Consider the following 23,339-nt stretch of genomic DNA (forward strand, 5'->3'; position numbering starts at 1 on the left):
GAGGGACATTCTACAAAATACTTGACTAGTATTTTTCAAAACTGTCAAGGTCATCAAAAATAAGGAAAGTCAGGGACGCCTGGGTAGCTCAGTCAGTTAAGCAACTGCCTTCAGCTCAGGTCATCATCCTGGAGTCCCAGGACAAGTCCTGCACTGGGTTCCTTGCTCAGTGGGGAGTCTGCCTCTCCCTCTGACCCTCCTCCCTCTCATGCTCTTTCTCTCCCTCTCTCATTCTGTGTCTCAAATACATAAATAAAATCTTTAAAAAAATAGGGGCACCTGGGTGGCTCAGTCATTAAGCAGCTGCTTAGACCTTTGGCTCAGGTCATGATCCCAGGGTCCTGGGATTGAGCCCCATATCGGGATCCCTGCTCAGTGGGGAGCCTGCTTCTCCCTCTACTCCTCATGCCTGTGTTCTCTCTCTCTCTCTCTCTCTGTCAAATAAATTTAAAAAAAAATCTTTAAAAATTAAAAAAAAAAAATAAGGAAAGCCTGAGAGACTATCATAGCCAAGAGAAGTCTGAGACTTGACAACTAAATGCAGGATGTTATTGTGGATGGGATCCAGGAACAGAAAAAGGACTTAAGTAAAAACTAAGGCTATCTGAATAAAGTATAGAATTTAGTTAATAATAATGTATCAATATTGGTTCATTAATTATAATAAATGTACCATACTAATGTAAAATGTTAATAGGGAAATTGGTCTGGGGTATACAGAAACACTCTATTTTCACAATTTTCCCATAAATCTGAAACTAATAAAGAATTTAGCTTTCAACAAAACAATCCTCTACAGATATGCCATTTTTAGTTATCAGACCGACAATGCTTAAAATTTGATTTTACACTCAATTGGTAAAGGAGTGAAAAAACAATCCTTCTTATACATTGTAGAATGAGAACTTACACTGGGCTAATATCAATGGAGGGCAATTTGGCAATAAATTTTCAATTACTAATATCCATACTTAGCAATTCTACTTCTAGAAATTTATCATAAAAATACACTGATGGTACAAAATAACATATACACAAAAATTATTTATTGTAGCATTTTTGTAAGAATGAAAGATTATAAATGGTAACTTTAACCTGAATGCACATTTACTATTTTGGAGGGATACACAAAAAACTTAAGAAAGGAAGTACAGGGAGAGACCATATAAGAAAGGAAGTACAGGGAGAGACCATATACCTTTTCTGCAACTTGTGAATTTTGAACTACAATAATGAAATAATGTTCTATTTTTCTACCTATGAACATCTCAGTATTTCAAAATGTACTTATCTGATAATTCATTATGTACCTACTATGTACTAGATTTAAGATAGGGTAATAAAAATACAGCCTCTGACCTTAAGAAGTTTATTTTCTGGGGCGCCTGGGTGGCTCAGTGGGTTAAAGCCTCTGCCTTCGGCTCAGGTCATGATTTCAGGGTCCTGGGATCGAGTCCCGCATCGGGCTCTCTGCTTGGCAGGGAGCCTGCTTCCTCCTCTCTCTCTCTGCCTGCCTCTCTGCCTACTTGTGATCTCGCTCTGTCAAATAAATAAATAAAAATCTTTAAAATAAAAAAAAAAGTTTATTTTCTGAAGAAACATTGAATCATTAAATAGAAATTATGGCTTTGGCATTAGGCCAACTTAATTTGAATTCTGGATTTTAAAAGTATTGGTTCTGTTTTTTTGGCAAATTATTAGCCATCGTAGGCCTCAGCTTTTTGAATGACTCCTTTTCCTTCTGTGAGTCCAGATGTGACTTATTAAAAGTCTTTCCCTAACTACATAATGACAGATCCCATTTAGTACTGACTCTTCTTAGCCCGTTCTCCTTCTTCATAAAAGCTGGATCTCCATTTGTACACTGTATGATATGCCTTCTCTACTATACTGTGAGCTATACAGGGGCAGGGGCCATGCCTATTTTATTCAACAGGGTCCACTCAGTTCCTAACTCAACCCCTGGCAGAGAGGTCAATAATAGGTATTAGCCATTCTTATTCTCTTTACCTTGGTCTCCAGGATTAACCTTAAACAGACCCATTCACTCTGTCCCCTCCTTACTTGAGTCAGGCACCTCTCCCTTTTCTGTCCCTTTGCATTATTTTCTTTCGTTTGTCTGTGCCCCCAACCACAATGCCTGCAGGAGTGTTTCTAATCAGTTTGTACCCTGAAAGATCATTAAGACACAATAAATGAAAAAATAAAGTTGCTAATTGTAGCAACTTTGTGTTAGTGGCTTTTCAGTCCTTAAAAAAGATCTCTTTGGATGGGGTTGTCTCACTCAGGCAACCATCTTCACTATGGAATCCTAATCACTATGATCCTGTGTGGTAAATCACAAAGATTCATTAAAATGATCTCTTCTATTCCTTCATCTTAGATAATAAGGTCTGAAAGTACATCCCTCTTTCTGTAGTAGCTAGAGGCAAACCTGGGATTGTAAATACAAATCAAGAGTAGCTTCTAGCTACATGCATTGATTTTGAGGTCAAGAAAGATAAGAGTCTTTGGTGCACAACAATAAGGAAAAAAGAAGAAAATAGAACTTTTAATGAAGAAAGAATGATAGACTGAAATAGTAAACTATAAATAACATATATGTTCCCCTTTGGTGAAGGAGAGTTTTATGAAGACATCTTCTAGCTGTCAGTCCCTGGGAGAGCCTCTCATTGGCAGATGAATGCCCTTGCCTGAAGTCATGGCCTTCCCTGAAGAGCCCACAATTAGTGACTAACTTGGCTAGGGTGTAGTGCACAAACAGTTGACCCTCAGTAAGCCAACCCTGATATTTTCACTCCAGAATTTCCCCCAGAGTTTGGTCAAGGATTTGATTCTGGCTTCCATCACAATCTGATATCCCTCTCCCCAGTCCTGGTTTCTCCCCTTCCCTCCCATGGGTGTCAAACCCAAAAGTGCTCCCCAACATTTTGTACCCTGCCCTCTGTCTCAGTCTGCCTCCTGAAGAATCCCATCTAGTCATTGTTCTTTGGAAAGATTAATAAGAAGAATGAATTTCTAATAAGAATAAATAAGAAAATAAGAGAAATCAAATAAGTATAGAATCTATAAGAAAAGTTAACTTCTGACACAGTGAACACACACAAAAATATATATACGGTGATAACTTTGAAAACTTGGAAGAAATAAAATTCTAGGAAAAATGAATGTAAGATGAAACAAGTAACATAAAAATATAGAAAACTTGAACAAACCAATAATGATTAAGGAAACTGAAATGATGGGACGCCTGGGTGGCTCAGTTGGTTAAGTGGCTGCCTTCGGCTCAGGTCATGATCCCAGAGTCCTGGGATTGAGTCCCACATCGGGCTCCTTGCTCGGCAGGGAGGCTGCTTCTCCCTCTGCCTCTGCCTGCCTCTCTGTCTGCCTGTGCTCGCTCACTCTCTCTCCCCCTGTCTCTGACAAATAAATAAAATCTTAAAAAAAAAAAAGGAAACTGAAATGATAATCACATTCTCTGTCCTATCAATAAAAATCCTTGCCTAGCTGTTTTTACATGTGAATACCACAAACTTTCAAGTAATAAATAATTCCCTTACTACACAACTTGTTCCGTAAAATAGAAAAGAGATAACATTTCCAAACCGTTTACAAAGCCAGCAAAATCTATAAGTTAAGTCAGTATGTGAAAATTCAATCATGTAAAGCAACAATTTTAAATAAAATATAAACTAATTGAACCCAAGAGTATCTTAATGCATTATAATAGTATTAATTGTGGGGTGCCTGGCTGGCCCAGCCTGAAGAGGATGTGACTCTTGATCTTGGGGTCCTGAATTCCAGCCCCACATTGGGGGTAGAGATTACTAAAAATAAATACAGAAAGAAACTTAAAAAATATATGTCTATTAACTGGTCATAGCATAGCATAACTAAAAGTTAAATTTAAAAACAAGTTTTGGACACCTGGGTGGCTCAGTTGGTTGGGCGACTGCCTTCAGCTCAGATCATGATCCTGGAGTTCCAGGATGGAGTCCCTCATTGGGCTCCCCGCTCCACAGGGAGTCTGCTTCTCCCTCTGACCTTCTCCCCTCTCATGTTCTCTCTCACTGTCTCTCTCTCAAATAAATAAATAAAATCTTTAAAAAATAATAAAAACAATATTTAAGGGATGCCTGGGTGGCTTAGTTGGTTAAATGTCTGCTTTTGGCTCAGGTCATAATCTTGGGGTCCTGGGATCCAGTCCCCCACTGGGCTCCTTGCTCAGTGGGGAGCCTGCTTCTCCTTCTGCCTGCTGTTCCTCCTGCTTGTGCACTCTCTCTGACAAATTAAATAGAATCTCTAAAAAAATAAATTAAGAAAAATAAAAAAATTTTAAATTAAAAAATAATTTAAATGGTACTCAAAAAGAAGAGAGGGGGAATTTTCTCTACAATAGAATGTCAGCTTAAAAAAAAAAAAAAGAATAAAGGCCCAAAAGATTTTACAACATCAAGGTAATCATTGAGATATGAATGACCATTGTGACAGAGGTGGTAGTTACCTAGATATGAGCATGGAAGGGGACTTTCCCATCATTAAAAGATAAAAATCAAGAAACTGCCAACCATTCCCTAGTACACAACCATCTAGAAAAAGTACTGCGGAGTAGGCAAATGTCTTTCCAATGACTGCTGCCCTATAGTAACCTACAGCTTCATTATAGTACATTTACACTGTGGTTTCCACACACCCTGAGGGGGACACCAGTTCGGACAAGGGCCATATAGGACCAAAAAAACCCTCCCCACCAGGTGAGAAGTCGCTTAGATAACCGGAAGGGACCTCAGTCAGTGACTGCTGTAGCTATGACCTACAACCTCTGCAAACATAAAAAGAAAAGGCACCCCAACCCTGGTGCAGTTGTCACCTCTGGGCCAGTCTGCTCTCCTCTCTTGAGAGTGTACTTTTAACTGCTATTAAATTTTTTTTAAGATTTTATTTATTTATTTGACAGAGAGAGATCGCAAGTAGGCAGAGAGGCAGGCAGAGAGAGAGAGGTAAGCAGGCTCCCTGCTGAACAGAAAGCCCTATGTGGGACTCGATCCCAGGACCCTGAGATCATGACCCAAGCCGAAGGCAGTGGCTCAACCCACTGAGCCACCCAGGTGCTCCTTAACTGCTATTAAATTCTTAATTTCTTGGGGGATTGGCTCTAAATTCTTTCTTGGCTTAACTCAAGAACCTAGGGTCAGCACAGAGGCAGGGAAAGGGCCAGCAATGACAACTGGATGCTAAAATTCACTGGGTGAAAAGTTGCCAAGAAAGGCTAAGATAGTCACATTGTGTCAAGGTACCACCCTATAGAATAGTTACAAATCCCAAAGTGAAAACTGCCAATAGACCTTAGAGAAATCTAGCAGTCATCCCTTTAATAAGGTGGTAACATTTTTAGTATAATGATGAGATAATCTGAATTATGTACCTTCCTGTGCAATGCAGTATGAAGTCCTAGATCTTGGGCATGGGGTATTCCTGCCAAAAGTGTTCTATCTTGGGGCGCCTGGGTGGCTCAGTGGGTTAAGCCTCTCCCTTCCACTCAGATCATGATCTCAGGGTCCTGGGATTGAGTCCCACATTGGGCTCTCTGCTCAGCAGGGACCTGCTTCCCTCTTTCTCTCTCTGCCTGCCTCTCTACTTGTGATCTCTCTCTGTCAAATAAATAAATAAAATCTTAAAAAAAAAAAAAGGTGTTCTATCTTAATCTAATCAAACTTCTGGCTTTAATTTTGACCTTACAGGAAATAAAAAGAATTAGTCAAAGAACACCATGAGGAAACAATCCAGAATGTGGTACACTGTACAAGAAAACTGACCTTTTCTCTTCAAAAAGTATCATTAAAAAGAGAGATCTGGGGCGCCTGGGTAGCTCAGTGGGTTAAGCCGCTGCCTTCGGCTCAGGTCATGATCTCAGAGTCCTGGGATGGAGCCCCGCATCGGGCTCTCTGCTCAGCAGGGAGCCTGCTTCCTCCTCTCTCTCTGCCTGCTTGTGACCTCTCTGTCAAATAAATAAATAAAATCTTAAAAAAAAAAAGAGAGATTTTTTTTTTAATTTTAAGATTTTATTTATTCATTTGTCAGAGAGAGAGAGGGAGAGAGAGCGAGCACAGGCAGACAGAATGGCAGCAGAGGCAGAGGGAGAAGCAGGCTCCCCGCCGAGCAAGGAGCCCGATGTGGGACTCGATCCCAGGACGCTGGGATCATGACCCGAGCTGAAGGCAGCTGCTCAACCAACTGAGCCACCCAGGCGTCCCAAAAAGAGATCTTTCTTGATTAAAATGAAATAGAAATTATAATCAAATAGAATGTCTGAAATGCGATTGAATCTTAGAGCTTTAAAAGAAAGTACAAAAGGTATTTTTGGGACAATTAAGCATATTTGAATATGAACTAGATATTATATATGATTATGCAATGACTGTTTCTTAGGTTTGATAATGATATTGTGATTATATTAAAAAAGTCCTTATTTTTAGGTGCATGCTGAAGTATGGAGGTGCAAAGAATGTCTGTTTACTCTATTGGCAGGATAATCAGTCGAAAACAAATGGAAAGTTTCATCAAATGTGGCAAAATATTAACAAATAGTGGATTGTATTCTTTCAACTTTGGAACAAAATTTTTCAAATATGTAAAATGTAATAATAAAATGCATCACTGTAAGCAGCAACATAAAAAGTACAAGTGTGTTCCTATATTTGAAATAGGTCAGTATACTTTACCACACTAATGAGTCAAGAGGGAAAAGTAGTTTTCAGCAATGCTCTGTAGTCTTTGGTGTACAAGTTCTATACCTCAAGTTTATCCCTTACTTTATACTATTTTTTTAAATACTTTATTTATTTGACAGAGATCACAAGTAGGCAGAGAGACAAGCATAGAGAGAGGGAGAAGCAGGCTCCCCGCTGAGCAGAGAGCCCGATGTGGGGCTCGATCCCAGGACCCTGAGATCATGACCTGATCCGAAGGCAGAGGCCTAAACCCACTGAACCACCCAGGTGCCCCTACTTTATACTATTTTTGATACTACTGTTAATAGAATCATTTTAATTTCCTCTTCAGGTCATCACTGCTAATATATAAGAAATACAACTGGTATTGGGGCACCTGGGTGGCTCTGTCGGGTAAGCGTCTGGTTCTTGATTTCAATGAAGGTCATGATCTCAGGGTCCTGGGATCGAGCCTCACCTTGGACTCTGTGCTCTGGTTGTAATCTGCATGGAATTTTCTCTTCCTCTCCCTCTGCTCCTTCTCACTCTGTATTATAAAATAAAATGTTTAAAAAATACAACCGATATTTTGTGATGATTTTATATTCTGAAAAATTTGCTCTATTTGTTAATTAGCTTTAACAGGTTTTTGAGGAATGATTTTTCTGAATAACCTGTGTGTAGCTTTACTTCTGCCTTTCCAATGTAGAGGACTTTTTCTCTTGTCTAATTTTCTCTGGCTAGAAATCCCAGTACTATATTGAATCGAGGTGGTGACAACAGGCATTCTCATCTTTCTCCTAACTTTAGAAAAACTTTCTGCCTTTTACCACAGAGTACATTGGTTGTAGGCTTTTCCTATATGGCCCCTATAATGTTGAGGAAGTGCCCTTCTATTCCTTGTTTAATGTTTTCATCACAAAGGGGTTTTGGCTTTTGATAAATGCCTTTTTTGAGGTATTTTTCTTCTTCATTCTATTAATAGGCATATTACATTGATTTTTCTTAAGTCAAACCACCCTTAAATGCAGGGATAAATCCCACTTGGGTGTAGTATATAATCCTTTTAATATGCTATTGAATTCAGTTTGCATTTTGTTGAAGGTATATTGGATTATATAGTGTTTTGGATTTTGGCTTATTTAGTAAGTTGCTAGGAATGTAAATTGTTGCAGCTGCTGTGGAAAACAATAGGAAGCTTCCACAAAAAAAACTAAAAACAGAACTACCATATAATCTGGCAATTACACTTCTGGGTACTTATCCAGAGAAAATGGAAGCAATAATTCAAAAAGATACATCCAGCCTTACGTTCATTGTACAACAGCCAAGATATGGAAGCAGCCCAAGTGTCCACTGATAGATGAATGGATAAAGATGTCATGTGTATATATACAATGAAGTATTACTCAGCCATAAAAAATATCTAGCCATTGCAGGATATATGGACCTACAAGGTATTGTGCTAAGTAACAGAGGACAACTACCATATAATTTCCCTTACATACAGAATCTAAAAAAACAAAACAAAAAAAACAGAGAACTGGTGTTTGCCAGAGGGAAGGGGGTAGGAGGATGGGCAAAATGAAAGGATTTGGGGATATTAAGAGGTACGAACTTTCAGGGCACCTGGGTGGCTCAGTGGGTTAAGCCTTTGCCTTCAGCTCAGGTCATGATCTCAGGGTCCTGGGATCAAGCCCCACAGAGCCTTAGCAGGGAGCCTGTTTCCTCCTCTCTGTCTGCCTCTCTGCCTACTTGTGATTTCTGTCAAATAAGAAAAAAAATCTTTAAAAAAGAGGTATAAACTTTCAGTTATTAAAAAAAAATAATAAGTCATAGGAATAAGAAGTACAGCCTAGGTAATATAATCAGTAATATTAAAATAACCCTGAATGGTGACAAATGAGCATTTTGTAACTTATCCTAGTGAGCATTTTCTAACGTATATAATGTCAAATTACTATGTTGTGCACCTGAAACTAATGTAGTATTCTATCAACCATACTTCAATTTTTAAAAAGATTTTAACGGTAGCCATATAGCCTTAAGAGCTTGTTGATTAAAAACTTGTAATACAGGGGCACCTGGGTGGCTCAGTGGGTTAAGCTGCTGCCTTCGGCTCAGGTCATGATCTCAGGGTCCTGGGATCGGGTCCCATATCGGGCTCTCTGCTCAGCAAGAGGCCTGCTTCCCTCTCTCTCTCTCTCTGCCTGCCTCTCCGTCTACTTGTGATCTCTCTCTGTCAAATAAATAAATAAAATCTTTAAAAAAAAAAAACAAAAAAACTTGCAATACATAAAAAAGGGCATTGAAAGCAAATACAGATATTAAGCCATTTATATCAGTGTCAGTGATCTAAACATACAAATTGATCAAGAGAGTAAGACAAGCCACAGACTAGGAAAAACATCTTAAGACTTATCCAATAAATATATTCACTCAAAATATAAAATAACCCAACAATAAGAAAATGAACCTGATGAAAAAATAGGCAAAAAACCTGGCTACTTTACCAGATATACAGATGACAAATAAGCATATGATATACGACACATTTCAGGTTACTGGGGAACTGCAAATTAAGAAGAGATGTTTCCACACACCCATTAGGACAGCCAAGATCTAGAGCACTGACACCACCAAATGCTGGTAAGGAACTGGAGCAATGAGAACCCTCAATCATTGCTGGTGGGAATGCAAAATACCAGCCCCTCTGGGAGACACATCTCCAGTTTCTTCTAAAACTGAACACACTTTTACCCCATGATCCAGCAATCATGATCCCTGGTAGTTACCTAAGCTGAAATGTATGCTGAGACAACCTACACACAGATGTTTACGGCAGCTTTACTAATAATTGCTAAAAGATGGAAGCAGCCTGGATGACTTAATATGTGAATGAATAAACTGAGGAACATGCAGGCAATGGGCTATTTAGCACTAAGAAGTGGAATACTAAGCCATGAATAGGTGGAATCTTAAATGCATATTGCTGTGATGGGGCACCTGGGTGGCTCAGTGGGTTAAAGCCTCTGCCTTCGGCTCAGGTCATGATCCCAGGGTCCTGGGATCGAGCCCCGCATCGGGCTCTCTTCTCAGTGGGGAGCCTGCTTCCTCCTCTCTCTCTGCCTGCCTCTCTGCCTACTTGTGATTTCTGTCTGTCAAATAAATAAATAAATACTCTTAAAAAAAAAATGCATATTGCTGTGAAATTAGTCTGAAAGGGCTACCATATGATTCCAAATATATGACATTCTAGAAAAGGCAAAGCTACAGAGTGATCAGGAGCTACAAGCATGTTGAACAGATGGAATGTGAAAATTTTAGAGCAGGGAAGCTATTTTGATGACACTGTGATGGTGATGATGTAGGCAGTCATGATCTACTTGTCAAGGCCCTAGACTATATGACACAAAAAGTGAACCTGTTGTGAACTATGGGCTTTGGGTGGTAACGATCGTCAACGTAGGTTTAACAACTGTACCACTCTGGTGCAGGCTGCTAACAGTAGGGGAAAGGGCTGGAGCAGTATTTCAGAGCTCTGTGCTTTCTGCTCAATTTTTCTGAAAACCCAAAACTTTAAAAAATTTATTAATTAAAGCAGAACTGGTTTATATTCTATAGAACCAAATGCTCAAAGCAGCAGTAGCAGTCACTTTTTGTCAGATGTCAAGTATAGAATCCGGACAGTTCCATCTGTACTCAACCTATCGAGCAACAAACACTAAGGCCGGCTAGGACAGAGCGCAGCAACCAGTCACTGGGAGGCAAGTCAATGGTAGCTGTGGGCTCTCCACCACTTATTCTTTATTAAGATATGGCCCATCCAAAGGGAATGATGTTGGTCTATTCAAACGAGGTCGCTTTTCCTTCCCCAGCGCAATTAATCTTTTCATCATCTTCTTATTTCTGTAAAGAAATTTAGTAAAGAATTTTGGAAAAACTCTTAAGAATAAGACAGACCATCCCATACCAAGTACAATAAATGTGGAATCCACTTCTGGAGTTCCTTAGTAGCTTGCCTCACCACCTAAGAACAGTGGGTAAAAATACTTTATGTGGTAAAGAAAGGGAACTGGATTGCACTTAGTATCAGGCTCTTCTTCTTTTTCTCCAATCGGTTCCACTTCCTTTACTTATTTTCAACATTTGTTTACTCATTTGTAAGTAATCTCTACACCCAACACAGGGTTGAACCTCATGACCTCCAAGATCAAGAGCAGCACACTCTACCAACTGAACCAACCAGGCACCCCAGCGCCACTTCCTTTATATTTACACTTTCCCTTTTCTTCCTGCAGCTTCTTCCCACATCCCTTCTCTCTTCGTACTCAATCATGGTTTTCCCATTTATCACTAGAAAGAAACAAGAAAAGAAAAAAGCAAGGAAGGGAGAAAAGAAGGACGGACGGAAGCAAAAAGCTCCCTTAATATTTCTGCCTCAACTACTATCTCATTCTTCACTCATGCAGAACAAATTATTAAGTATGTTCTGCTCCTAGTTTTTCACATGTTCTACTCCCAACTTAAAACAACCCTATTCTGGGGTGCCTGGGGGGCTCAGTCATTAAGCGTCTGCCTTTGGCTCAGGTCATGATCCCAGGGTCCTGGGATGAAGCCCTGCATTGGACTCCCTGCTCAGCGGAAAGCCTGCTTCTCCCTCTCCCATTCCCTGCTTGTGTTCCCTCTCGCTGTCAAAAAAAAAAAAAAAAAAAAAAAAAACCACAAGGGGCACCTGGGTGACTCAGTGGGTTAAAGCCTCTGCCTTTGGCTCGGGTCATGATCCTGGGGCCTGGGATGGAACCCCACATCAGCTTTGCTCAGCAGGGTGCCTCACCCCACCCCACCCCGCCTGCCTCTCTGCCTACCTGTGATCTGTCAAATAAATAAGATCTTTAAAAAAACAAAGCAAAACAAAAAAACCTAACCTACTCTATTTCTACTGCCCCTCTCAACATACTCTCCAAAAGACCACCAATGGTGTCCTAAACTGACATTCCTAACAGCACTGCATTAACCATAGTCTTACATGGCCATCTCACTGCCAACCACTTCCCTCTGAAACTCTGCCCACTGCTTCCTTTTTCCACTTCTATTTCAGCCTCTACCTGTACGTTTTCAGTCTCCATTTCTCACCTGCCACTGATATGCTGATTCTCTCTTAGGTTCTTTCCTCTTTCCTCTCTTAGGTTCTTTCCTACAGATATCATAATCCTATGGGCAATTTATAGGATAGATTCCCAACTATGCTTCTCTACACCCTATACTTCTCCCAGAATTCTAGACTCCTGGCCAGCATGTATCACATTCCTGGCCACTGAACTGCACTCTACCTTTCCATCTAATAAGTTAACAACTGTTCCCTGTACTCCTACATCTCTTAAATTTGTTCCATTCCTCTTTAAATTCTTTGCCAAGCTCATAGATTGCATCTTTCCAGAATTATTAATCTCTTACCTTCAAATTTAGTTTCTGTTGCAAGATTTCAATCCACTTCATTTAAAAGAGCCCTAGGTTTCCTCCACTCTCATATTACCTCACCCAATTCCATTGTCAAAAGCTGAATTTTGTATTCAAACATCAGGAGTGCTATGGTCTATATAAAATCTGAAGCAGAGCTTATGTGTATGCTCAGTGTAAATTTCCCTGGATGGTGAGTATACAGTTATATTCTCAAAGGAGTCCATGTCCCTAAGTGAGTAAGAAATTAAGTGCCACAGGATATGAGACCTTTTAGGGACGCCTGGGTGGCTCAGTCGGTTAAGCGTCTACCTTCAGCTCAGATCATGATCTCAGGGTCATGGAATCCAATCCTGCACAGGGGTCCTTGTTCAGGAGGGAGCCTGGTTTCTCCTTCTCCCTCCATTCTCCCTGCTTGTGCTCTGACAAATGAATCTTTTTTTTTTTTTTTTTTTTTTTAAAGAGAGAGAGAGAGAGAGAACTTTTATATAGATAGAAAACTTGTGGGGCGCCTGGGTGGCTCAGTGGGTTGAGCCGCTGCCTTCGGCTCAGGTCATGATCTCAGGGTCCTGGGATCGAGGCCCGCATCGGGCTCTCTGCTGAGCAGGGAGCCTGCTTCCCTCTCTCTCTCTCTCTGCCTGCCTCTCCGTCTACTTGTGATCTCTCTCTGTCAAATAAATAAATAAAATCTTTAAAAAAAAAAAAGGAAAAAAAAAAGAAAACTGTGGGAAAAAAAGAACTTTTATATAGATATAAAACTTGGTCTGCTCCTCCCTTTTCCCACTTGTCAGTATAAGCTTCAGACATATTGACCTATTTGCAATTTCTAAGTATGTCATATTCTTTGACTTCCATGCATCTGTATGGGCTGTTTCCACTAGTTAGGCCACCCTAATTATTACCTTCCAAATGGTAAACCTTCTCTCAGTACATTAATCCTTTGGGAAGTTTCTCTAAGCTACCCCAATGTAGGTACTACCCCTACATTTTCACAGCATCTCCTACTCCTTTTCGTTCTCGAGTGCTACATGGATTTTATCTTTCTAATTTGTGTATCCCCAGGAAAGAATCTTGTATTTGAACTCCAAGTCTTTTATTTATTTATTTATTTTCTCTTAAAACATGTCTCTAAAATGGAGGCAGTTAAGGTCCTAACTTGGATACTTTGTTAAAGTTTCTAAGAAGCCACATTTATCTGAGTTCTAATCCACCACTACGTTTTCTGCTTCCTATTTTTGCCTGATCTATATGGCAAATTAAGAAAACAGCACACTGCCTTCTGCATTCTCCTACTAAATTTTTCAAAAACCTATCCAGACATCTCCTTTGCTGTGTGCCACACTTAGAAAAATACTTAAGGGTTACCTCTTCACACATTCAGGACATAACATGTTGTCTTCTAGGCCTGGGGGTGGGAAAGTGCAGGCGGGTAACAGGAAGAGAGAGATCATCCTTTTGGGAGTGTCAGGCACCCAGGCCTGACCTGCATGAAACTGCAGGCGAACCCAACCTTGTGTGTCTGCCAAGAGAGGTCTGCCATGGACCACACACCACCGGACACCTGAGCAGAGAAAGGGAAGCAAACACAAACAGCAAAAATCAAGTGAGAGCGCCCTAACCCAACCTCTCAGCAAGTCACTCTCAGTTCTACTCTTATATTCTCTTGATCAATCAACTGAACGAAAAGTAAGAAAAATGTACACCAAAGATACTACAATCTGACTTCACAAATTACATAGTGCAAGAGGTAACAATTTTGGGAATGGTTGCTCTGTCTCTAAGATTTTGCTAAGTGGTTTACATGGATGAATACATTTATTCTTAAGAGCATTATTAATATTTACCTTTTACTTTTATTTGCAGGTCAGGTAGCATAGCTTATGTTAAATATCGTAACTTTCCCAGATCAAGACATGGATAAGATATTCTGATTCATAGCCCATTTGCCCAACCATTACATTACATTGCCTCAACTACACAAACAGGCAAAAGGATCTCAGTTTAACCGAGTCTAAGGAACAGGGTGCCCGAGTGGCTCAGTCCGTTAGGCCTCTGACTTCGGCTCAGGTCTTGATCCCAGGGTCCTGGGATGGCGCCCTCTATCTGCTCAACAGGGAGTCTGCTTCTCTCTCTCCCTCTGCCCCTTCTCCCTCCTTCCCAACTCCCACCTTGCTTCTGAGTCTGTGTGTGTGCAACACTCTCACTCTCTCAAATAAAATCTTAAAAATAAATAAATAAAAGCCTAAGGAACAATCTAATTGGGAAGATGGGATATTTGAGAGAAAGCAAAGTCCTACAGATATCAAACGTATGAAACTGAGAGAAAGGAACAGTCACTGGGGGCTTACATAGCTGTAAAATCTCTCTCCATTCTAAGACAGGAGGAGAAACTGTGTGTGTTTAGCACAGTGCAGCTGGAGGCTAGGCACACTCATGGATCACAGTAGGTGCTTAATAACTGATGAATGAAGAGGAACTAAAAGGCTGATTTAGCATATGTGGGATGCTACTAGCTCATTCGGCACATTAACGAAAATCGGAAAGAGCGGTCTTCTCTGGGACCTCGGTCCTCCAGAAACAGCTCCGGGACTGCACAGTGCTTGTGCAAATAAGCAAGAGTTGCCCACTGCTCTCACAGAAGGGGGTGCAGCGTGGGGAGCAGACAGCAGGCCCATTTCCACTCCCTGTCTTCCCTCTGGCTGGATTTCTTGTGAGTGAACATCAGCCCTGCATATAAAAAAATCGAGATCACTTCTGGTAATGGGGTGAAGAGCAGGAAAGAATTCAAGCCAAAGAGAAGGAAGGGGACCTTGCGCTGGCCTGAGATGGTGTCTACAGGAGATGAAAACAGAAATATGACATTCAGGAGCCAGAGCTGGCCCAAAGTGGGGCTAAGTTACTCCCCAGATCCCTTAGGAGGGCTTTTAAAGTGCCAAATTGTATCTTCTAAGTCTCAAAATCATTCTATGAAGCACAATAGTTGCCACCATCACTGTGTAAATCAGGATACCAAGGCTTAAACTAAAGCGCCAGTGCCAGAGGCCTAGGAAGTAAGGATTTGAACAGAAGTTGTTCAGTTCTCACACCCACACGCTCATTGAGTATTACAATAGCCTTGAAGGAGGGAGAGAAAGGGGAAGTCCTCAGACTGTGGTTGACCACATTATCAGATTATGCTTTCTTCCCACCATGAATTTTTGCTATGATGAAAAAGGGTCACCACTCAATCACCTAGCTTAGACATTGGTCCATGCAAAACTCGACTACCTGTCAATGAAAGGATAATTCCTATGTAAACCTCCTATCCAATCTACAGTATTTTAGCTCTTTCCCTTTTAATGCCTTTCAGTGGAGGACTTCTTTCTCTGGAATACTCCTCAGTCTTTTTTTCTGAAGTAGGCTCCGTACGCAACGTGGGGCTTGAGCTCATGATCCATGAGATCTAGAGTTTGCATGCTCTACGGACTGAGCCAGCCAGCCCCACCCAGTGCTCACTCTTTTAAGGTGATCTTACCAGAGGCTTGCAGCAGAAAGGTCTCAACAGAAGCAGGAATGGATCGTGAATTCACAGACTTGGACTGACTGGCCCTCGCAGCAATTCTTGACCATGCTGCCAACATGCCTTCCTGCGCTGATGTTACCACCTCGACTGTGTTAATCCCCTCCTCTCTCTCACTCTTCTTACAACTTTTCCAAAGCCTCGCTTTCTCGGCCACCGTCTTGCCTTTCCTTGAACATGACTGCGATTTAGCTTCTTGTGATGTTTCAGGAATATTCTGCAAATGGGATTCATGGTGAGGTTTCAGAGAAGTGCTACTGGCCTGAAGACTTTTGTGTTTTGTGTCAATTTTATCATTTTTTACACATTGACCCATATGTGTTAAGTGTAGGAAATACTTAAGATTATTAGTTCCCTTCGAGCAACTAAGAGAAATTTCTAATTATTAAAACTGGGGGTATGGGAGTAGGGCAAGCAAAAGACATTGCCCCTGACATTTTAGTGAGTAGAGGCCAGGGATTTAGGCCTAAAATGCATGAGACAACCCCCCCACCCCAACCAAAACAAGGTATTTGGTCCAAAATGTCCATAGTCTTTTTTTTTAATTGAAGTATAGTTCACATACGGTATTTATTAGTTTTGGGTGTAAAACATACTGATTCAACATTTATATACATTACCAAGTGATCACTGTAAGTCTAGCTACCATCCGTCACCATACAAAGTTGTTATAATATGACTGACTATATTCCCTATGCTGTACACTGCATCCCCAATGTCTTATCTACTTTATAACTGGAAGTTAGTATCTTTTAATTCCTATCCCTTATTCTGTCCATCCCCCCAAACCTCTCCATCAGGCAACCTCCAGATCATTCCCTGTTTCTGTGACTTTGCTTCTGTTTTGTTTGTTTTTAGATTCCACATATAAGTGAAATCATATATTTGTCTCTCTGACTTATCTGAATACCCTGTAGGTCAATCCATATTGTCATAAATGGCAAAGATTTTTTTTCTTTTTATGGCTGAATAATATTCCTTTGTATTATATATACAACATCTTCTTTATCCAAAATGTCAACAGCCCTGGTTGAGAAATCTTGCCTCAGAGATACAACATTTATAGAAATGGTGGAATAGAAGGAACAATTCAGAATCAGAACTCACCTTTCCATTCTCACCACACTCCTTACTCACCTGGTTTATTTCAGGGTAAGCATGTTTCTGGAGCCTCATATAAACCTCTATTTTCTAAGGACATTAAAAGGGGAAATGAAAATTACAAACTGGCAAAGCTTTCCACACTTGCTCTGTGCAGCAGTTTCCCACCAGTGCACTCACCCGGCCATCGGTACTCAAATTCAGTTGTTGGCACCAGTTCCGCAAAGTGTCCCAACGTACTTTATTAAATGAAGGCAAACTGGTTGGTAAGGGAAGGACTTGCATATTACAACTGTGTTTTGGACAAAACTTGAATTGCTCATTTATCTGAGGATGACAAACTGAGAAAAGAAGAAAATCAAAGTAGTGATAATTTAATTTTTAAGATGACAATTTAACAAAGTTCTTGCTAATTTCTTACAACCCAACTTATACACACACACATCAAATATTTTTCTTCTACTGCAAGTAACAGATTCTGTAATTAAATGACTTACCCAAGATCACATCTCCATTAAAATGGCAGACCTGGAAATCCAACCTCCATTTTAGGATTCTTTTCTTTTTTTTTTAAAAGATTTTTTTAATTTATTTAACAGAGAGAGAAAGAGAGAGAGAGAGAGGTCACAAGTAGGCAGAGGTAGGCAGAGAGAGAGGGGGAAGCAGGTTCCCTGCTGAGCAGAGAGCCTGATGTGGGGCTGGATCCCAGGACCCTGAGATCATGACCTGAGCCAGAGGCAGAGGCTTAACCCACTGAGCCATCCAGGCACCCCTCCATTTTATAATTCTAAATCTTATTTTTTATAACCACGAATAGCCACCTGCATGGAACGTTAAATTGGATTGCTACTCCAAAATGTCTAGATTTGGGACCAAAAATACGAGTTGTTCCTACAGAAATCACCCAGCCACTAACAATACTGCATTCCATCAGCCTACCTCCTTCTCCTCATCAGCACCCCACTTCACCTCACTCTCCTCAGGTGTAACCTGTCACTATTTACTATGTGTTGAAGTCCTTGTTCTTCGCCCAGAAAATAAAATCATTCTGAAAATACAGATCTGATGCCCTTATGTGAAATACTAAGAACAGATTTAAAGGGTCATGACATTAAAAGCTGCTAGATATTTGATCAATAATTATTTACCAAGCAAAATACTAATCTGAGGAGATATTGATCAAAGGGTACAAATTTTCAGCTATATGAATAAGTTCTGGGGATCTCATTTATAGCTTAGTGACTACTGTTAGCAATATTATGCTGTATGTTTCAAAGTTGCTGAGAGCAGGGGTCCCTGAGTGGCTCAGTAGGTTAAGTGTCTTAACCAAAACTTGATTCTGTTTCAGGTCATGATCTCAAGGTCGTGAGTTTGAGCCCCATATCACGCCCTGTGCTGAGCATGGAGCCTACTTAAGATTCTCTCTCTTGGGACAACTGGGTGGCTCAGTTGGTTACGTGTCTGCCTTCAGCTCAGGTCATGATCCCAGGGTCCTGAGATCAAGTCCCATATCAGGGTCCTTGCTCAGTGGGGAAACTGCTTCTCCCTCTGCCTGCTACTCCCCCTGCACTGGGCTTGCTTGCTCTCTCTCTGACAAATAAATAAATAAAATATTTAAAAAACAAACAACAACAAAGAGATTCTCTTCCTCACCCTCTGGCCCTCATCCCCCTCAACATGCACTCACTCACATGTGTGCACGTGCTCTCTCTCTCTCTCTCAAAAATAAAATAAAGTTGCTGAGAGCAAATATTTAATCACCACAGGATGTGGTGGGAGTAGGGAACTATGTGAGGTGATGGATATGTTACTCATTCATTCATTCATTTTAAAGATTTTTATTTATTTATTTGACAGAGAGAGACACAGCAAGAGATGGAACACAAGCAGGGGGAGTGGGAGGGGAGAAGCAGGAGTTGAGCAGGGAGCCCGACATGGGACTCAATCCCAGGATCCTGGGATCATGACTGGAGCCGAAGGCAGGTGCTTAACAACTAAGCCACCCAGGTACCCTGGATATGCTATTTAACCTTATTTGGGTAATCATTTGGCAATATAAATGTGTATCAATCATCACACTGTACACCTTAAGATTACATAGGGTTACCAATGGATTATATTTCAAAGCTGGAAAAAATCATTTCTCTTTACAAAAGGTGTATGAAATATGTGTCAACCAAAACAAAGACAAGATTGAGGTTCATGGGATGGGAATCATGAATTCCTTTCCTTTCCTGTAAGAACCACACTCTGTCCAAGGCACTCCACATGCCCATTTTTTTGTGTCTTAAAAGCAAGGCATGGTGCCTAGCAACTGAAAAGTGTGGGAGTTTGAGAACTCTCATACCCAAGTAATCAAGGTGAGATTTAAGATTGGTGTTGTACAGTTAAGAGATAAGAAAGAGAAATCAGGGGCACCTGTGTGGCTTAGTGGGTTAAGCCTCTGCCTTCAGCTCAGGTCATGAACTCAGGGTCCTGGGATCAAGCCCTGCATCATGCTCTCTGCTCAGCGGGGAGCCTGCTTCTTCCTCTCTCTCTCAGCCTGCCTCTCTGCCTACTTGTGATCTCTGTCAAATAAATAAATAAAATCTTTAAAAAAAAAAAAAGAGAGAGAGAGAGAGAGAGAGAGAAAGAGAAATCATTTTCCTGAGTTCCCCAGAGCTGGGGAAGCAGCAAACTGAGCAATCCACGACTTCATACCTTTATCACTTGACCCAGGCATCATCAGGCTGATTTCTGAAGTTGAAGAAACACTTGGTTCCATTTGATGTTCTTCATTAGGCTCCTCATTCACTGGAACCAATGTGAGAATCACACTTTCTTCCTCTACTGCCTCCTCAGAGAAATTCTGGAAAGGGAAGGATTCATCGAGGATTCTCATTTGATGCCATACAACTAAACTGCTTACATTCAAAGCACAATTAATAAGAAACTCAGAAACCAATAGGCGGCTGGAGAGAAGACTCAACAGTGATTCCTTGAATTTAATGTTGAAGAGCAGACTCTTTATTAAGTAAGAGAAACAGGGTTTCCTGGCTAGCTTAGTCCATAGGGTGTGTTGACTCTTGGTCTGGAGGTTGTGAGTTTGAGTCCCACGTTGGGTGCAGAGAACATTTTAACAATTTAAATTTTTAAAAATGGTAAGATGGGTGCCTGGGTGGCTCAGTCAGTTAAGTGTCTGCCCTCAGCCCCTGTTATGATCCCAGGGTCCTGGGACTGAGCTGCGTGTCAGGCTCCCCACTCAGCAGAGAGCCGGCTTCTCCCTCTCCCTCTGCTGCTCCCTCGCTTGCACTCTCTCTTTCTCTCAAATAAATAATAGAATCTTTTTAAAAATAAAAAATGGTAGAGAAACAATGAGGAAATGGACAAAAGTAGATTTATAGGTGGATGTCAATGAAAGGCTATGTCTCGAGTTTGGGGAAACCACCTCCGTCAAGGCCTTCCTCTCCCTCAGCTGAAACAAATACTTGCATTTTATCTGCTAAATCTGTATGGAATGTGTTCCTACCTTCCCACCTTCTATCATGATTCCCCATGATTCCCAATCCCAGCTCTCATCAACTCTCATTGGTAGAAACAATAATTTCCTACCATTCCAAACTCCATTCTGAAACCATTCCTTCTGCAGACTGCTCTCCTGCTTTTAAAAAACAAAACAAAACGAAATGAAAAATGCTTTGATGGCTTCTCATTGCTATTCAGGTTAAAGACAGAACTCCCTTGTGCGACCTACAAACTTCTGGAGTCTGACCTCTGCCTGTCACTCAGCTCAAGACCCCTGAGCATTCTGAGCTCCTGCCATACTGGCCTTATTTCACCTCCAGGACCAGAGGGGAGTGAATTTACTCTGTTGCCATCACAGCAGCACATGCAGTGCCCAGCACCAAGTGGGCAGTCAAAGCTCTTCTAATGAGCTAACAAAAGACAGAATGGGTAGGTAGGAAGGAACCAACACCTCATGGTTTTGTATAGCACACACGTACTGTGCTAGGTGCTTTCTGTAGTTCGCTCATTTAACCTTCATATCACCTTCACGGCAATTTATCCATTTTCCTATTTTACAAATTCGATAACTGAGTCTCAAAAATTAAATGAACCACGTCAGAGTATATATGCTTAAGGTTCCTTCCAAGTCCGAAGGTAAATAAACTCCATTCCATTCCACTCCTATCGCAATACTTTCTTCTCAGAAAAGATCTGATGGGGCCATTCCTTTCCCACTTCCCTCCCGAAATGGCTTCCCACTGCTCATACTCTGATCCTGCATATGTACAACTTTTTCTTTTTTTTTTTAAGATTTGATTTTTAAGTCATCTCTACACCCAGCATGGGGTTTGAACTTAGAACCCCAAGATCGAGGGACACAGGCTCCACTGACAGACTGAGCCAGGCGCCCCTGTGTAACACTCAAACAAAGTACTCCTGCACACATTCATACAAAATTATCGGGGGACTATTACTCCACTCTAGAGGTAAGTGGGGGCTCAGGGCAGTGGTAGGACTCGACCATCATCACATACTTAATATCTGTGAGTAGGAGGCAGTCCCAGAATAAAGAAAACAAACTGGTCACTTTACTTTCTGACCTTACCCACATTACCTTTTCTCACTGTCTTTTTTAGTGTCGCTTTCTACTTCTTTACATTTTTCTCTTGCTCAGCTAAGTCTTTCTACAGAATTGATCTCTTACTTCGGCCTAGGAATGGCAATCTTTACTTTCTCACTCTCACCCAAATTTTCTCAGAGCCACACTCCGTGCAAGAAAAGTAATAATCCACTTGTAAAGAGGAGAGACTCCAAGACCAGAAATTTCTTAGACCCAGACAGACGCCAAGACTTGGGGCAAAAAGGAAACATAAGCAAACCCTGGAAAGACTTTGAAACATCTATGGGGAATCTATGGGAGAAATCTATGGGGAAAATCGATTCGGTTGGAACTAAACTTACCTGCTCATTGTTCTCGTAAGCTGAGTACGCCATTTTCAGGGAACTTTCAGAGGAAGGCAAATGCTATCTACCTCGGGACATCTGCCCTTCACTTCTTTTCACCTGAGGGCTTCCAGCCTGATTTCTCCTTTTATAAGCAAATGTCTCTGTCTACTTCCTGTTTCCCAGAAGAGCTGTTTTCCTTCCTCCTCTTCTTCCCCTCCCGCAGTATCTGCCGGTGTGACAATGTCATCGGCTTTACACCAGGTCTTGTCCATTATATGTCATTCGAGATGCTGGGTAATTAATATCACTCCTAATACATTTTAATACATTTTAAAATAAAGATTTTTAGGGGCGCCTGGCTGGCCCTGTAGCTAGAGCATAAGACTCTTCATCTCCCAGTCTGTGAGTTTGAGCCCACATTGAACTTAGAGTTTACTTAATAATAATAATAACAAAAGATTTTTTGTCTTTATTTCTTTAAGGTGAGACTTGGGAGAAAACTGAAAATGACGAATTCTTGGTAACACGTTGCAAATGAATAAAAAAATATTTTTAGGGGTGTCTGGGTGGCTCAGTCATTAAGCGTCTGCGCTCGGCTCAGGTCATGATCCGAGGGTCCTGGGATCGAGCCCCCCATCAAGCTTCTTCTCAGCAGGAAACCTGCTTCTCCCTCTCCCACTCCCCCTGCTTGTGTTCCCTCTCTGTCTTTCAAAAAAAAAAAAAAATCTTAAAAAAAATTTTTTAAACATTTCCAGAACAATATTGGCAATGGATTGAGTGATGTTACTATGGAGGGGGGAAAAAAAAAAGAATCAGAGGTATTTCATAACTGATTTATGCTCATGGGTGTGTCATTCACTGGGAGATTAGATTTAAATTCTTGGATTTAATTCTAAACACAAATATTAAATCTGCCTTACTGGTGAGCTGGCTAAAGAGAAGGGTTTGGCTGTTCAGGATAGGAGCAGCAAAAGCCAAAACCATAAGGCAAATGGTGGACTAATGAATACAGAGCTGCAAGCACTTGGAAACCACTGGAAAGATGAGGCTAGAGAAGTCACAGATGTTTTCAGAGGTCACTCAAAAGAGCCAGGGCTAATAAATATTTTCCTTTAGAGTATGGCAGCACTAGCATCCACTGGTCTCACTGTGGGCTTTCCTCTGTCCCTAGGAAAATGGTCTGGTCCCTCGATCTGGTCCCTCGGTCTGGTCCCACGTCTCAGGACCCAGGATGCCCAGATCAGTTTAATTTAATATATACTACTTTCAGCGTGCCATCAGCAAGCGCTCAGCTTCAGTTTACTGAAGAACTGGTTGGAAAAATAAATTGTAGGGGCTCCTGGGTGGCCCAGTGGGTTAAGCCTCTGCCTTCAGCTCAGGTCATGATCTTAGGGTTGTGGGATCGAGCCCCGGATCTGGCTCTCTGCTCGGCAGGGAGCCTGCTTCCCCCACCCCTCTCTCTCTGCCTGCTACCCTTCCACTTGTGAACTCTGTCTGTCAAATAAATAAATAAAATCTTCGAAAAGAAAGAAAGAGAACAAGAAAGAAAGAAAGAAAGATTGATTATAAGACTTTAC

General features: G+C 41.1%; 1 protein-coding gene across 1 annotated transcript; it reads right to left on the bottom strand.

The window, feature by feature from the left end:
- Positions 1-10,510: 10,510 nt before the first annotated feature.
- Positions 10,511-21,810, bottom strand: DPPA2 (developmental pluripotency associated 2). Its single transcript, XM_047723678.1, has 7 exons — positions 21,778-21,810; positions 19,531-19,678; positions 17,011-17,171; positions 16,867-16,920; positions 15,685-15,946; positions 13,536-13,731; positions 10,511-10,619 (listed from the first exon to the last, which is right to left on the bottom strand). The coding sequence occupies exons 1-7, from the start codon at positions 21,808-21,810 to the stop codon at positions 10,511-10,513; spliced, it is 963 nt and encodes a 320-aa protein (XP_047579634.1).
- Positions 21,811-23,339: the final 1,529 nt, after the last annotated feature.

The sequence above is a fragment of the Lutra lutra genome, chromosome 1, assembly GCF_902655055.1.
Source record: "Lutra lutra chromosome 1, mLutLut1.2, whole genome shotgun sequence".
Classification (NCBI taxonomy): domain Eukaryota; kingdom Metazoa; phylum Chordata; class Mammalia; order Carnivora; family Mustelidae; genus Lutra; species Lutra lutra.

Coding starts and splice junctions, on each gene's coding strand:
- DPPA2 (XM_047723678.1), bottom strand. CDS start 21,810: ATGGCGTACTCAGCTTACGAGAACAATGAGCAG. Junction 16,921..17,010: donor ATTTGAGTACCGATGGCCGG/GTGAGTGCACTG, acceptor TAATGTCCTTAG/AAAATAGAGGTTTATATGAG. Junction 10,620..13,535: donor TGTCCTGAATGTGTGAAGAG/GTAACCCTTAAG, acceptor ATTTCTTTACAG/AAATAAGAAGATGATGAAAA.